The sequence below is a fragment of the Apis laboriosa genome, unplaced genomic scaffold (genome assembly GCF_014066325.1).
Source record: "Apis laboriosa isolate Shangri-la unplaced genomic scaffold, ASM1406632v1 scaffold202_cov151, whole genome shotgun sequence".
Classification (NCBI taxonomy): Eukaryota; Metazoa; Arthropoda; class Insecta; order Hymenoptera; family Apidae; genus Apis; species Apis laboriosa.
In genome coordinates this window covers 1,162,346-1,181,086 of record NW_025222291.1, presented here as the reverse complement: position 1 = coordinate 1,181,086, position 18,741 = coordinate 1,162,346, and the positions used below count along the sequence as shown (strand labels likewise).

Here is an 18,741-nt window from a genome sequence, read left to right as displayed (position 1 = left end):
TGAAAGAAAAATATAAGAAATTTATAAAATAATAGAAAAAGAAAAAAGAGAATTTTAGGGACAATTTAATATTTATAAATATAATTTAAAAAAAATAAATATAATAAATATAATTAAAATAATATTGAAAAAATATAATTGAATAAAAATTATTTTTATGACCTCGATACACTCATCATTCAAAATATTATTATATAAAATATATATATTGAAATATAAATTACTTAACTTAATTTTCTTAATCCTTTAGCGATTAAGAATTAATAGTGATAAAAATTTATCATTGTCAAATGCACTTATAGTGATAAACGTAAACTTTTCTTTTATAATTTTAAATTTTTTATTGAAAATTAATAAAATTCATTATTTATTTGATGACTTTTCAAATTCGAAAATTTCTAATGAAAGAATTTTATTTTACATATGTATCATGATTGATTTTTTTCACGTAGAATCTTTTCATGTTTCTCTTCTTAGTTACGTCATATTTACGTCATAAAATATTTTATATACGTATAAAAATATATGCATATTACGTACATATATTTTAATGAAGAAAAGAAAATAAAAAAAGTAAAAAAAATAAGAGACGCGAAACAAGCTATTCTTTAATCTGTGAGACGAATTCCTCTTGTTTCTCAAATTACGTTGTCACTTCGTTTCAGAAATCTACAGACAATCTCGAAACTAGAATCAAGCCGCGAGCTAATCTTGAAAATCGATGATGACATCATGTGAACAGTATTTCGACCAAAATAAATATACCGTACATCGACATTCTCTCTCTTCCTGACCTGTTCCACGTGAAAAGCCATCTTTCTTTCCTTTTTGCAAAAAATTCAAATATTTTTTGCAAATATCATCTATACTATATATCTATGATATCAATATTTCCCAGTGGATTCGCGAACCCCGAAGAAATCATAAAATAGCTTTTGGAGGATCGCCACAGTCTTATATACTTTTATGTATGATTATTTTTATAGAAAATTTTATAATTATTATGAAATTGATAATATAGAAATACAAATATACAAATTTTATATAATTTTTAAATCATTTTTATGATATTTTTATGATATAAAAAAATATTATAGATTCGTCACATAAATATTTTATACTTGTCTACAGATTTTTAATATTTCACTTTAATATACATTTCACTAATATTCTCTCGAACCTTGATTTATTCCTAAAAATAAACATGTATTATGAACCGCATATAATAATGTTTGTTCGAATGGAATCGCATCACTATTGCTTCACATTTATGCGGATAATGTAAACTGATCTTTGTGCGTTTCTTCCTAGCAGTGCGAAAAAATTTTACTATAAGTTTGTAGAATTGTTTGGTTTAAAAAGAATGATTTATAAAAAAAACTTTATAAAAAAAGTTAACAAAAATAGTTAGAAATTATCCTATCATAATTTATTGCATGAAGATTATAATAAAAATATAAAAGAGAAAAAGAATGAAATATAAATTGAAATTGGAAAAGAACTAAGTAGCTCCAAGACCAATATAAAATATTCACAGTTGCAGCAAAAATTTTGCACATTTGGCATTATGGAAATTCACGTTCTGCGAATAAGTTAAAATAAAATATGCTAAAATGTGTTTCCTAACATTTTTAAATAATTAATCTTTTTTTAATTGATCATATATTCAATCCATTTTCTAAAGATTTTCATATTTTTTTTAGATAAAAAAATGTATTAATTTATTATTCATTAATTACAATAATATAATAACAATCTACAAATTTCATAATCAAAAACTTGTTTTTTAAATGACGTTCAAAACACAACTCGACATGATTCGAGAAGAAAAAATTATTTAATCCATTGTTAATTGTATAATCTAGCGACAAATATTAATACAAGCAAACGAGAGGGAACAGTTAGTGACCGGAAGTAACATGATTTCTCACGAAATAACTTCCTGTGTAGAGATTCTACCATCCCTTGTTTAAAAGTTTATCGTTCCCTCGTTGTTCATAATCTCAACTAACGAAAGTTCATCGACATAAGAATTGGAGGGACAAAAAATGCAATAAATATTACATTTGTTGTATTCATTATGTTCATTATGCTACTGTCTCGTTAATTTTTCATCGTAATAAAAATTAATATAGTAATTGAGAATTTTTGCGATATTCAAATTGAAGTTAGAATTACATAGAAGTTTCAATTCACAATTTTTGAGAACATTAAAAAAAATTTCAAATATACCAATATAAACTTATACTAATTATACACATATTATATTATATTGATTAAAATGTAACAAGTGATCAATTATTTTTCAATTGCTATTTTTAGAATGGACAAGGACTAGTAAGGAATTTCTGTTTCATAACAGAAAAACATCTGGATTTGATTTTCGCCGTTGAAAATATGTATAACATTTTATAATCTTTTTTAAAAAAAAACTTCTCAATTCTATATGAATACGCAATTTTCTTTCCATAAATAAATAGACAATATAATAATATAATTTAATTCTAAATGAAGAAGTTAATTCTGCTTAAGTTTATTTTTTACATATGAGCCCAAAGATAAATTAAATGCCAATTCGAATATAATAATATCTCGGGCATTTCGATTTACAATATTAATCTTCACGAACGTATCAATTTTCATAAAATATATATATCACTCGATAAAGTATTATGTTTTACTATATATATAATTAATGGTTTTAACTTGAACTATTTTAAAGGAATTGACATTTCTATTAAATATCCATGTCCATAGATGATTCAAATATATTTAAAAATTATAAAGATTAAAAAAACTTATCATATAAAAAATTTTTTCATACTTTTCAAACTTACCTCGAGTACGTCTTGTGCCGTCTGAAGATATTCTCGAAGCATGGCCTCTTGAATGGCTCGCCATTCTTGCCTTGGATCTTCGAGTTGCGTCGTCTCTGAAATTATTTTATTTAATTATATAAAATGAATTATTAATTATATAAAATGAAATAAATGAAAGAAATAAAAGATTAAGAATATATCTTAAATTTCTACGATAATTTTATTGTATTATAATTGTATTATAATACAATTATTGTGTTATACTACAACTATTGTGTTATAATTGTATTATTTCTTTTATGCTATATTTCATATGATAAAACTTTTTTGATTTAAGATTTGAAAAATTAATATGAGAAACTAAGTCTGTAAATAAATATATATACATATATATATATATATATATATATATATATATTCATATAATGATCAAAAAAAAATCTTTTTAGATATTTAAATCTAAAATTTTTAATATGATTTGGTGTAATTGAACAAAGAAATATTTTTAATATAATACTCACGATTGACATGATTAATATAATATGCACCCACGTGTTTGTCATAAGCTTCCTCCCATCCAAGTGGAAGTTCGTTTCCGATACAGTCTGCAAATGTTTGAGGTTTTGTAAATCTGCAATTAAAATAAAAAAAAAAAATCTTTAATTCACATTTAAAGGCAGATTTTTTTTTCAATTAAATATAAATATAAAAACATTCAATGCGAAATCTCATCATTATTAGAACTTAAAAAAAAAATTAATCTAAAAATTTTATAATCATATAAAAAATAGCGGATATTCATTCTTTTCCATTTCTATTATAAAATATTTAAAAACAAAGTTAAACAAGAAAAACAAGTTAAATAAGAAAATTAAATATTGTGTATATTAATATCTATGCATATATGTAAGAAATATTGTTTATATGTATATATATTTTTATGAAATTAAATAAATTAAACAAATCCTAATTTGTTCGTTTATTAAAATTAAAAAAATTAAAAATATAATTATTAATTAAATATGTCGTTTATTCATAATAAAATCCAAAAATAATTGTTATAATCGATTTATATCACTAGATTTACTAACATCAAAAATTTATCAAAGATTTAAATTACTAATTACCATTAAAGTAAAGTTGCACGAAATAATATAATATAAAACATTTTATATATGAATTAAAACTAAAATTTAATTTTATCTAATAATATTTTATTTATCGCAAATTTTAATATTCGTAAATAAATAAATTATATTATCCGACTTTAATTTTAAAATAAATCAAAACTATACTTAGTTCTAATTCAATGTTTTATCCAAATTTTGTAAACAAATATATTTCTAAATTAAATTTATCTTAATGCCATAATGACTTTTTAATTTATATTTAAATTTTTTCATTCTTGAAATATTTTTCACTTTTTTGTGAATCGTTAAAATAATGACATATTTGTTTGTAACTTATATTATTAAATATATATATATTACATTTATTGTGCATTGTATTGTATTTTTATATCGATAACAATTGTTTTCATATTTTAATGGCAATGAGAAATATCGACGAGACAAAATTATGGCGTAATCCTAAAAGATTTCGAAGATTCACAGAGGAATTCATCAATAAAAATTAAACTTGATTCAAAAAGTTTATTTAATATCAAAAAATCATAAAATAGAACCTGTAATTTTATATCATATACGTTATTAAATTATCGATTTTATTTTTTAAAATTTTTTCTTTGAAAATAGCTTTTTCTTTATTCTTCTTTTTTAATTAATTATTTTCTTTTTCTATACTGAAAATTCCATCGATAATTAGACAACAGCAATTAATTAGATTTAATTAGATTTAATTAAACAAATAGTAATGACTATTAAATATACTAAATAATAACAAATAAAAAATTACTTGGACAAATGCCGTTATATTTTCATATGTGTATGCGCACAACGAGATTATATCTTGCATACAAAATAACCTGACCTCTAGAGGCCAGCGACCAACTGGAGTTTATCGTGTCGAAAGTGAAATGGAATCGGTAATCGGCACAAGAAGAATGCGAATACCAACAAGTACAACATATTACAATGCTGACAAGAGAAAGAAAGAGAAATTGCACATATTTGAATAATTTTTTTTTATTATCGAATTTTTTCTGTTGTTCACTCAAAACGAATATCTATTACTTAATTTTTAATATTATAACTATTAATTCGTTTCTATTATATTTCTTTGCTAAAACCACAATAATTTCGTTGCCTTGAAATTTTTTTATTTTTGTATATTCTACATGTATATTCTACATTTAATATCACGATACATTCTACATTTAATATCACGATAGCGTGAACAATGACATTGTTCATTTCATATTAAATCATGTATATATATATAATATATTTAAGCATATATATATATCACATCTGTCATTAGCGTAAAAATATTTAAAAACTAAAAATTGTATTACATTTAAATAATTATTTTTTTACAATAATTTCTAGATACAATTAGCAAAATTCATTTTTGGAAAATTTCAAAGAACGTAATATTTTATCATTGATAACAAATAACAATGGAAAATTTGCAATATTAAAAGGATTTTATTAACAAATTGTTTTTTATTCTAAATTTTATTTAATTTTAAAATTTTATTTTATTCTATTATATTTTATTATATTTTATTATATTTGAAGATAATTGTTATTTATAGTTTTAGCTTATGATAAATTTTATGGTATATGAAAAATCAAGATTTATTTCAAATTTATTTCAAATTTAAAAATATAATATACGAATTAGGTAATAAATTAAATCACTCATGAATAATTATTAACATATTCTTACGAATATATATATGTATACAAAAACGGTTTTCTTTATTCAACAACAATTTTTAACTTAAATATTATTTTTGCACACATATCCAATATAATTCTTATTCATTAATATGATACATTGAGATAAATGTAAAAAAATAATTTGCATTATATATTTTTTCATTATTTCTACATATAAACATTTTTATTCCTATATGAATTGTGATCGTAAGTACATATAATGTAAGTTATTTATTTTCATTAAAATGAATTTATAAATTTAACTATTTATATTTTCAATATATTTATTTACTATTATTATATTAATTCAATGTTACAAAATGAAAATAATAAAAAAAAAAGTTTCGAAAAAACTTTAGTTTTTGTTATATTATTACAATATATCACAGAAATACTTAGAAAAGAAATGAAGTACTTAAATACTTAGAAAATTGTACACGATAAGAAATCATGGTAAATAATATAAAAGCTTTAAAAATATTAGATGATAAAGAATTTCAGTGACAATTTCTTGATTCTTTTTCCATCGCGTGATTCACGTTTTAACGTGCCCTTGGCCTTACCGCAGCGTGTCCTACAATACGAAGGAGGAAGGAGAAGGAGGGTCAAGAATGTACATCATGACGAAGGAATAACGTGGACAAGAGAGGAGGGGGACCAGTTGAAGGGGCAAGAGGAAAGAGAGGACGACATTGGAGACGGCGTAACAGAAACGGCAACATGAGAAGGAAACTTAACTTTGGAACAAATCAAATGTTAAAAATTGCATAAATGCAATAAATTCTGCATCGATAAAGTTATGCTATATACATTACAACCTGTAATAATAATAATAAAATCTTTTCTTAAATCTTTTCAAGTTTATGATTTTCTTTACGAAATAAATCAGTAATAATAAATAGTTAGAAAATTTGTATTGACAAAATTTATAAATATTTCAATATTAAAATTATCGATTCTAAATAAATAAAATATTATTATGAAAATAATTAGATGATAATAATTTTTTTATCTGAATAAAATATGATAATTCATTTTTTCAATTTGTCTAATACTATTCAATTTGTCATCTTATCATTATTTACATTATAGAAAAGATTACGTGTTAATAATTTACAATATTAAAACATAATATTTCGATATAACATGGAATTTATGAACTTATATGAGCTACTTTTTATCCTAATATGATATATCATAACAAAAAGAGAAAAATGCAATACAGATTTTATTTTTGACATTGAAATATCTTTTTATATAACAATAAATGTCCTTTTTTTGCATTGTTATAAAACACAAAAAAATGAACACATCATCAATGACAATATAGTATTGTTACATCGAGACAATAAACATGTATATCGCTAATGTAACGTTACACTATCAGCATACCACTTGTTAGAAATTTCAAAGGCTGTATTTATGATACATTCACCTGATTACTAATCTTCTACGAAGGAAGCTGAGAAGTGATGTTTACCAAGGGAAATTACAACAGAAGTCATGACAACGACAGGAAGCATAAAATAACTATTACTATCATGTCTGTTTCAATTATACTAGATGTATTGCAAACTCATGAAATAGAATGGCGAACTGATGAAAACATTATATTGCTATACATTGATTGCTATACATTGATTATTGAATTCGATTCTTCAATTCTTTTAAATAATATCTATATGAAAAGGAAATAGAATATCTTATTTTAAAGTTAATGAGAATAAAAAAAAAAAAAATACAATATTTTAATTTAATATTTTATATGTAAAAAGAATTACGTATATGTGTAAAATTACGATATGTATAAAATTAGTTTACTTTAGATCTATTTTACATTAAATAACTTAAAGAATCAATTTATATAAAAAATTTTAAGCTTTCATTAAAAAAAATATATAATTTCATTTCATTTATAATAAAAAATAATAATATAATAAATTATATTGAACTGCAAAATTTTTTTCTAATTTTTCGTAGGATAGGAATTATAATCTCCATTTATTTATTAGATATATATAAGATACTAATTTATTAGTAATATTTAATAAAATACTGATATATATATATATATATATCTCATGTATACATTTATCTTGTCGTTAGTTGAGAAGAAGAAATCTCCCGCAATATACTATGTATATCAGGCATTTTTAATCTACGATGATGATATCAAATGAAAATCGAATTTGTTGCACGATAAAGATTTCTAATGTAAAAGATAACTATATAAAAATTAAAAAGATTAGATTCGTATTTCTTTAATCTTATATCTATGTCAAATATTCATTTTTCAAATATCTAAATATTTTTTAGTAAAATAATTATGTCAAAATGAAAGAATTAATACACAACAAATATTTTATTTTTAATATTAATCTTTTCATTTTATAATTCATTAATAATAAGAATTAAAGAATTGAAAAAAATGGGACTAGAATCGATTATTTATGAAGTAAAAAATTTAATATCAATATAACTTAATTAAAGTTCAAAGTTTTGTATTTTATCGAGCACAAAAAAAAGAAGGAATGAAAAAAGAACTGGTTAAATATTCCTTAATATTTTCCTATTATTAATATTTGTTTCATTTAATTTCATCTAATCAAATTTCAGTCAAAAAACCAACGAAAAAAAAAACATTAAAAGAATTTAGAATATACTTTGATGTTATAATCGATATTAAATTTAATTTTTTATTCTCACAGTAGTTATGTAATTAAAATAATAAATAAAATTCTTATCAGAAGTTAAAATTATAGTTACATATCTCTAAAAATATAAATATAAAAAGAATCGGAATTAAAATTGGAAATGTTATCAAACTGAATATTTTATATCAATAAAAATGTGATATCTATTTCTAAAAGTTAAAATAAAAAGGAACGTAAATTAGAATGAAAATTATCCAATTATTAAATTTCATCAAATTTCGCTTCTGTTTAAAAGTATTGGAAAGCAAGTGTGATTATTTATTTCGTGATTAGATGAAACACACACGGCCCTGAATGTAACGTCAATTATGTGTAAGCATGAATACGTGGGCATGTAAATTGCGTAGGTGTTGTTCTTCGACTATATACCTAGCTTTGATATCTAGTAAAAGCATTATTTGAATATTAATGTGTACAAGTCGAATATCGATCACATTTTTGTATTTTTATGTTCAACCTATTTTTATAAATCAATTCGACTACTGAATATTATTAGCTTTTATATAAAAAAAATTAAATAAACAATCTGATTGTTTAATGTTTTTAATTAAATACCATGATCATGATATTTATTTGTATATAATTATGTTTATATGTTATGATAATTTTGAATATTTATTCTATGATCTAATACTCTATATTTTATATATTTTATACTTATTTTCATTGTTTTATTTTAAGTAAAAATAAACAATAAAAAAAATATTAAGTGATCATTAAAATTGTTTACAATTTTATTAAAATATTTTGTCATTAAATCTAACGAAAAATAATAATTGAATGAATCTTAATATGCATATATATGTGCAGAAAAATTTATTTAAAACATTGTTCTAATAATTTTTTATCTGAATTCTTCTATCTTTTTTTTATCTGTCACTTCACTGATTTTTGCTTCAATATTAGACTTGAATGATCGTATACATGATATATTTCCAAAATGAATTTTTCGATATTTTATTTTAAAAAAAATTTATTATTTATTTTTGATCTATTTTCCACGTATCTTTCGTTAGTTCATTAGATTTAAAGTGTTAAAAATTTATCAGAATAAATAACAAACAATAGTAAGAGACAATTAATCAAGTTGGTGAAAATATATAAAAACGAATTGAAAGCATTTAATTGCGACGGGCAAGAAGAATATTCTACGATCGGTCACGTAGAGGCCGGTTAAGCATATAAATCGTGATTACGAATGATAGTTGAAAATATTTCTAACGACATAATGACTATTTGCGTTGATGGCGAGACGGTCGAGTTGCCGAGTCGTTTTGAAACGTGTTCAAGCATAAAAATTCCAAGAAGAAAATAATGGTACTCAGCTCACAGGAATCTCCTTGCCTTCATTCTGTGTACGTGGATGTGTCACAGCCTAGGAATGTCTCGAATTTCCAAGTTTGGGAACACTGCCTTGTAATTCGTGCCATGGTTTGGTCACGCATATATATACGCAATATCATGCTGTCCGTCCCTTTATTTCTTTGCGCCACAATGACAATTTCGTAAATTATATCAGAAAAATTTTGTCAAATTCAATTTCATTGCAATATTCATCATTAATCAATATTTTTATAAGTTCGTTAAAACAAATACTTTTTTTTCTTTAATTCAAGAAAGATAAAAAATCTATTTCAAATTATTTTATTTCTATTAATTTATATAATTATAATAGCATAAGGTAAATCCGAGAAAAATAAACACTATTTTCTCAATATTTCCTTGTATAATGAATATATAATGAAAGTATATAATCTATATATACTTTCAAAACAAAAATAAAAATTTTAATACAATTTGCCTCCTAAATATTTTACAACTTTTGCTTAGAATAATTTTTCGAAATTCAAATTTTTGAAAAAATATAGTATACTGATATTTTTTTAAATTAGAAATATTGCATAATATAGCCGAGAAACAATTGTTGTCTCTTTTTTTTCCATGGATATTCTTACAATCTTCGTGTAAAGAAATAATTTATGTTTCATTTTATATAAATGTAATCAAATAATTAAGATCCAAGAATCGAAATTCAAATAAGGATTTAAAAAATCAACTTATATACTTATAAATCTATAAACAATTGCATACTAATCATAAATAATCATAATCGTAAATTCGCGAAACAATATGATATGTATATACGAATGGCTGGCATTTGCTCGACATCGAATTCCAACCAAAAGAATGTGAGGGAAAGGAAGAGAGGCAGAGAGAGCAGTTGTGAGCATGCGCGCGCGTGAGAGATTGAAAGAATTTTCCTAAACACAGATGTCGAACAAATGCCACACATTGCAGTGCATAAGGAATTGGGAAAACTGGACGAATGAAATGAACGCGAATTCGATTCGAAAAAGAATCAGAGGCGAGAGACAGTGAGAGAAACTAAGTAATTTCAGAGAACGAAATTTCGAGATTTTGAGGAACGCGAAAGTCGCCAATATACGAAATAACCGTACACCGGGTTCTGTTCGCGTGCCAAATGTGCAAACGAAAACAGCAGCAAACGTAGATCATATAACTTGTGCTCAAATTTCGAAAGATAATTTGAGTGAATAAATATTGATTTTATATCAATGATATTTAAAATATAAAATATATGTATAGTTTTCAATTTACATATTTTATATATAAATATACACTGATGATATTAATATATTATATTTGAATTGATTAAACAAAAAATTATTTAAATATTAAATATTACTTGTGTACTATTAATTATAAATTGTATATTGTGATTTATAAGTATATAAACAATCTCTTCGTAACAAAATTTATTTGCACAATAAAATTTATACAAAAGAATATATTTTTGTATCACATTAATATTCAGATTTTAATAAAGAAATATTTCTTTATTAAAATATATGTTTTCGTATTAAATAGAATAATAAATTTAAATAATCTTTTTACAAAGATTTTTTTTTAAAAAATTCAAAAATATTAATAAAAATTATATATAATTTTATATTATATATAATATGTATATTAATATTATATATATTATCCATTAAGATTTAAAGTTGTTATGTCAAAACAATAATTTATTTATAATATATACTTAATTAATAATTTAAATAATAATAATAATTAAATTATTTTATTATTTTTCTTAATATTGTAATTATAGAAAAATACTCCAAGAATTTGTTTAATATTTTTTTTGTTTTTTTAGGATTTACAATGTTATAAGATTTTAAAAATTTGAATTATTTATAATAAAATAATTTTTTGTTAAACCAAAGAAATATCTTTTATGTTTAATGTTATTTATTTGTAATGAGCATCTATATAAAGTGTATTATCATAATATTATTTTTTGATAAAAGGAAAAGCTATTGTCAAATTTTTTCACAATATTTATATTTTTTTTCACTTTGATAAATAATAAATAATAAATAAATTATAAAACTAAAAAATTTAATTGATTAATCTTTAATGAATTAAATTTCAATTATTATAATTTTAATTATTTAAATTTTTTTAAGTTTTGATGTTAATATTTAATTCAATTATTAATACATTATTCATATATATGCAATATATATAATATAATATTTTATATATCTCAAATATATTTTCAAATAACATATTTTTAATTTTTTATACAATATTTTATATTTTCTATATAAAATTTTTTATAAGCATCATCAAATAGATATGTATAATTATTTCGAAAGAAAAAAAAATCAAATGAAAAAAAAATATGCATAACGAGATTGATGTTTAATAGCAACATCAAAATCAGAAAAATAATACCCTTGTACTAAAGTCTATTTTTAGGTACGGGTCAGTTGCATGTAGTAGATATATATACATATACCGGTTAACCCCGTAAGATGGTTCACTTACATTACATCGCTCTACGATTACACGTATACACATTAATCTAAACAACGTGAACACGTGGAACACTATGCTATGTAAGCCAGTTTTATAACAAGATTTTAGCTTTTTGCTCGATAATAAGCATTATTTGCTGGATCAATTATGAGACTAAAACTTTATTTATTTGTTCATTATTTCAACAAAATTAAAAAAAAATATTTTATATAATTTTGCACATTAAGAATATTAATATTAATTACATTCCAATATCAAATAAATATTTAAGTAATTAATTAAAGAACTTGATTCAAACATATTATTAATTCAATGTGTAAATTATTATATCACATATATTTATTAGTATTTAATAATTAATATTAAATAACAATTAGTCAATTAAAAGAAAAATATTCAAATTATATACATTTTTATATATTTATTTATATAAAAAATATAAAAAAATAATGTCCGAATTATATACATTTTTATATATTCATTTATATAAAAGAATAAATTTATTTATACGAAAATAAATAAATTTTATACTATAATAGTAAAACTTATTATCAGATTTAATGAAGAAATTTTATTTGAAATTTTTAATTGCAATAATTGCTATGAATTAAAATACAATAATTATTAAAATGGAATTTTGTCATCAAAAAGTTGAAATGAATAATAGTTTTATTTTCGCATGCGACCATGGTCACCAGATTTCTCAAGTTTTTCATCGAGAATGCGCGGCCCTGGCGACTGGAATGCGGGCGCGGCGAGTCCTCGATGTATGAATATACGCATACACATAGTTGATACACACATTTAAGAAACTTAAGGGGCACTCACATGAGGACAATATAATTTCAAAAATGAAAAATATTTATCAATATATCAATATTTCTATTTATATGAATATCTATTTATATTTATATATGAATTATATATGTTAATTATTAGAATAAAAAATTTCGTTTGCTATATATAAATTCGCAAAAAATATGATCTTTAAATAAAATAAAGAAAATGCATAAAGCACATATAATTTCATATATATACACTCGCTATTTTAGCACGTGTAACATGCATATAACATATACATTGAAAATGGCGTACCTGTCTCTAGGATCGATCCACGTTGTTTTTCTTGTGTTATGATCGATGAAATACACTTTTCCATCAAAATCTTGTGCGACGTCCCACCCTTCCGGAAGCGGTATCTCCCCATTCCGTCTCCTTGGCATATTTCACTGCGCTCTAAATCCATCCAAAACTCTCTATCACCGACCAGTCGACAGGCATATATCTGTGCGCGCGAGCACATACTCCCCGTGCCACATACACGCTGTATTGATGAAAGAGAAAGAAAGATAGCCAATGTAAGATAGACAAAGAGAAACATTCGACATTGGTAAAGAGAAGACACACATAATAGTAATACACACTGATATGCCAATATATAGTAGAATGGAGATAGAAAGAATGTATTGCATATCACTACGCACACATGCATAATATACGTACACATGCAAAGTACACATTCCGTCGAAAAGAAAGAGAAAGAGAAAAAAAGAGCAGAGAAGGAAAGAATATGTATGTATGGTGTGTACGTGTGTGAAAAAGAAAGAGAAGGAAACGTCACATGTATAATATATATATATATATATATATATATATATATATATAGTATATACAATTGTAGCATACCTTGTCGCTTATACACGCGCGCACACACATACACATCATATATCACATACGCGCGCATTCTCTCTCTTTCTTTTTTTTCATGTACTACTCCGCCATCATGAATACCTCATTATCATGAGCGGAGTGACGTCAGAGTCCCCGCCTTCAGATTCCTCTCGAGCGGAATTCCACCGTTAACATAGCTGGCCGTCAAAGAAAAGTCCACTGTTGATATCTTGCCTTGAGACGATATCGTGGTTCTACATTTGTAGGAACATATATAAATGCCCGTTACATTATTGTAACATTTTTTTCTTTAAATTCCGCACTGTCACTTTGTAATATCGCAGAAAAAAAAAGCACAAAATTTTTTAAATTATTTTCTTCACACCATTAAAAAAATTAAATTTAATAAAAGAAAAACACTTTCACTGTTCTTGTCGTCTCACTTATAATGCACTTTTATTTACACTCTTATCCTCTATTTATCTCGACCTTGATTTTACGTATCATATGTAATGTTCTTTTTACACCATTTTTCGATTTTTATTGTTCTCACGCAATTATACTTTTACACTATTGAAAAGTAGATTCATTCTAAATATATTTATAATATTGTTCCAATACATAAATACCAAACATTTGCAAATATAATTCAGATGTAGATTCCATTGATAAATTTAAAAACAAAAACTAGTAAATTGTTCCGATAATGTAGGAATCACGTTGTTCTCCTTTTCGAGTAGCAGAAACAACGACGACTTTCTGAGAGCAGAGACAGGGCAGCATCTGCGGCTGCGACCCGCTTTAAGAAATGCACAGTAATGCCGGTACTGTCGCGTACTTACATTTCACTATGCTCCCTTTTTCTTCTTATATTAAACTTTGCTTTGTCGTCTGTAAAAGGCACTGCAAATCAATGCGATGTTTCTTCAAAGGAATGTCAGAATTCGCCTTATGTTCCCCCACGTTATTTCATTCCGTTTTTACTAGCAGGACACTGTTACGATTACTGTAAGACACTTTTGCTCGTTCATATGTCGAATTAAACATGGCTTCGTAAAAATTGCACACTTTGTCAAGTCCGTTGTTTCAAGTGCAAAGAATACGCGCAAACTACTCTTTCGTTTCAACGATATTACAACCTCGCGCCAACTACAAGCATGTTGAGTGTTTGAAACATGCCACTGAACGTTCATACCGTGTGCGCTTGGCAATGCTTCTCACTCACTCTCTCTTCCTCTTCGCCTCAACGCGTACATCGATGAGAACGTAATCCCTTCCCAGTTTCATATTCTCTTTCTTCTTCTCTCTTTCTCTCAAATTACTCTTTCCACAGACTGAAAGCTCTCGTGTCTCTGACCGCTGTGCACGAACGACGACGGGAACAGACGAACGCGATGCCCTTTCAATAGTTTCGCATATTTTCCGTTATATTACATTGGTGGCACCACTATACAACTTCTATCGCAGGTGTACTCAAGATTATTGAACATCCGGGACGAATAAGTAAACTGATGGTAATCCGTTGATGTTCTTTAAAGAACGTTTCATAAGCTGATGTGGTATTCGCATATATTGCTTCCTTTTTGCTTTTTTTATTATTATTTTATTTAACGTATAACTTCCAAATGTTATCAGAATTATTAAATTTTTTACTTAAATTATTTATTATTGTTTTTCTTTAACATTAATTTAATTATATACATTATTTGAATAATTATATAAATATTATTTCACATTTTTACGATTTTATACAATTATTAAAATTTTTGTTTTATTATAATTCTAAAAATAAAATTTTAATATTTATAATATAGAAATGTATATTTATATATATTTGTAATGTAAAAATATATTTTTAATATAATTTTCATTCTATCTAAAAATATGAATATTTAATTATATTTAAAAATATATTTGATTTGTAGAAGTTTGTATTTCCTATTTATAGTTTCTATTTCTTTTATCTTATGTTTTTAATAAAAGAAATATCAAAATTAAATGAAATTAAAATATAATGTTTCAAAATATTTTATACGTGCATTCAATTTTATAATTTGATATAAATTTTATATAAATGTTATAAAATAAATATGTAATTGTTACTCTGTTAAGCACGTGACGTAACATATACATAATATATATATATATACATATATAAATGTATACATATGCATTGTACAAATATGGACGAGTGTTCTTTAAAAACGATAACCTTCTTGATTCAAATTTTATAAAAATTATACAAAAATTAAAATAAGAATTATATCGTAAATCAATTATACACAAATCTAAAGTTATATCTAGATTATTTTTGATTAGAAACAATAATTTAGTGTTTTATATTAAGTTAATATGGCTACATCCGAGAGTGATGACTTTGAAAGTGCTGACGAAGAGATGAACCATGATATACCAACAAAGAAATGTATTCAAACACAATGGAATTTACCAACAACAATAGATTCAGAATCTGATGATGATACAGAATATGTACCTCGACAACCACATACAAATATGTCTTTTGGTAGAGAGAAAGAAAAATATTGTTCAATGATAGATACAGCAATTGACAAAAAAAATTTTGATAAAAATATCAATATTAATGATACATATAATTATAAACATGAACAACCAATTATAAATGTTAACAAAACTTGTGATAAAATTGATGAAGATACTATAATTCTTAATTCACAGAAAATAGAATATCTACAGACCAATATTGATACTATAAATTTAAAAGTGGAAAATAATAATAAAACAATAGAATTAGATAAAAATGAAATAGACACATCTCTTAAAATGAATATTAATATGGAATTATATTCTGAAACATCTAAACTTAATGAGAAAGAAAGAATTCATAAAGAACAAAATTTATATAAAAAGAAATTAGGAACTAAAATCATACCAACTAATAATCTTACAACTAATGTAATTAACATGAATACAAATATTAATGAAAAGAATATACCAATGACAAAAGAAAATACTATGTTTGATAAGACTTTTATAACAGATGAAATAACCGAATCAGAAATGCCAGAAGAAATGAAATCTAATAAAACATTCAAAGAAATATTTAAACCCCAAGGTTGGGAAGGACTTGGAGATGCAATTGAATTACCAGAGGAATTAACTGAAGAAAAATTGCAACCAGTATTAAAAAGATTATCATTATCTGAACAAATCGATGATTCTTCAAATTGGGGTTGGGCTAATTGGGGTGTAAGTTCATTAATTAATACTGCCACTGCTGGAGTTTCTACATTAACTAGCCATGTATCACAAGGACTTACACTTTTAGAAGAATCTATGACTATATCTGAAGAATCAAAACCTATTACAAATGAAGAAAAACAAAATAATATAGTTAATGGTATTATATTGTTTTATATTCAATACTACTGAATATACTATATGCATATTTATAAATGATATAGAATAAATATATTTAATTATTTTTTTAATTATAGCAATATCATAATTCAAATTATGAAATTATTATATTTTGATTTTAGTTACTTAATTAGTAACTTAATTTCCAGATGATAATAAAAATTATCAATTCAAAGAACAATCATCTTTTGGATTTGGAAATCTTATATCAAGTGTATCATCAATAACAAAACTAGTTGAATCAACTGGAAGCAAAGTTATGAGTGGAGGATTAGATACATTAGAAGCTATTGGTAAAAAAACAATGGAAGTCTTACAAGAAGGTGATCCAGGGTTGAAAAAAAAAAGAGCTTTCTTTATAAATGAACCAAACAAGCCAAATTTATCTCAGATTCTTCAAGAAGCTAAAGAAAAAGCAGAAAATGTTGAAAAAACAATTGAAGAAAAACAGAAAATGAGAAAAGTGCATTTTGAAAGTCTTTTTGATGATTATCAAGGACTTGTTCATATAGAAGCATTAGAAATGTTATCAAAACAAAGTAATATTAAAATACAACAACATTTGAATGGTTTAGATATAAATGAATTAAATTCTGTACAAAAAATGTTGGAAGAAGTTGAAGAATTATGTGAATTAGGAGAGGATGAAAATGATGATGAAACACACGAAAAAGATTTAAAATATAAATTAAAACAAACTATTTGTGACCTTGGAATTAACATTACATATGATAAATTGTACGAGGTAAATAATTTCTATACTATAAATAAGTATATATAAGTATAAATAAATATTATATAAATTTACTATTATATATAAAATATATTAAATAATATATATAAAATTAAATATTAATTTTTAGATTTGTCAAAATTCACAAGTTTATACAACTCAATCTATGATATATACTAATCAAGAAATATTTGAACATGCTATTTCTGTTTTGGCACAATTTACAGCAGTTTCTGTGGAAAGATTTCATAAAACTGCAGGATTACTTTTAATCAAAGAACATCGAAGCACTGTTAATGAAACTGATTCATTAGTTCAGTTAACAAATATTTTGTCTAATCAAATTGGAATATTAACTAATACTTACTGTAGTATTTTATCTAAACTTGCTGAAATTTCAGACAAATCTGATAATATTAATTCTAATATAACAACGATTTTTATGGAGGTAAAAAAATATTCTTACATTATATCTATATTATTATTATATATATGTTAAGAAATTAACTTTCATTTTTTTTAAATAGGCTTCAAATGCAAGTTCTTATATTCAACATGCCTTTAAATTATTGATTCCCATTATTCAAGTTGGTGCTATATAAAATATTGTGACTATTAAATATATTTTTTAATATTTGAATAATTATACATATATGCAGTCTTTCATATATTCTTAAAAAATAAATAATTCATTTATTTGTATTATTAATCCAAAT

At 23.6% G+C, this 18,741-nt stretch overlaps 2 protein-coding genes across 3 annotated transcripts in view; one reads left to right on the top strand and one right to left on the bottom strand.

Moving 5' to 3' along the window:
• The window catches only part of LOC122712485 (protein kibra), a 41,408-nt gene extending 26,210 nt beyond the window's left edge, over positions 1–15,198 (bottom strand). Inside the window, exons 1-4 of one of the 2 annotated variants that reach the window (XM_043932202.1) lie at positions 14,014–15,198; positions 13,318–13,546; positions 3,341–3,450; positions 2,838–2,932 (exon numbers count right to left, since the gene is read on the bottom strand). In XM_043932202.1, coding sequence (XP_043788137.1) covers positions 2,838–2,932; positions 3,341–3,450; positions 13,318–13,445 — 333 coding nt within the window. In that variant the 5' untranslated portion in view covers positions 13,446–13,546; positions 14,014–15,198. The remainder of the gene's footprint in view (positions 1–2,837; positions 2,933–3,340; positions 3,451–13,317; positions 13,547–14,013) is intronic. The other variant, XM_043932203.1, reaches the window with a different exon arrangement.
• Positions 15,199–16,096: 898 nt separating this feature from the next.
• Positions 16,097–18,698, top strand: LOC122712490 (protein FAM114A2). The gene is made up of 4 exons (XM_043932213.1): positions 16,097–17,272; positions 17,442–18,037; positions 18,156–18,473; positions 18,553–18,698. The coding sequence occupies exons 1-4, from the start codon at positions 16,246–16,248 to the stop codon at positions 18,625–18,627; spliced, it is 2,016 nt and encodes a 671-aa protein (XP_043788148.1). The 5' UTR covers positions 16,097–16,245; the 3' UTR covers positions 18,628–18,698.
• Positions 18,699–18,741: the final 43 nt, after the last annotated feature.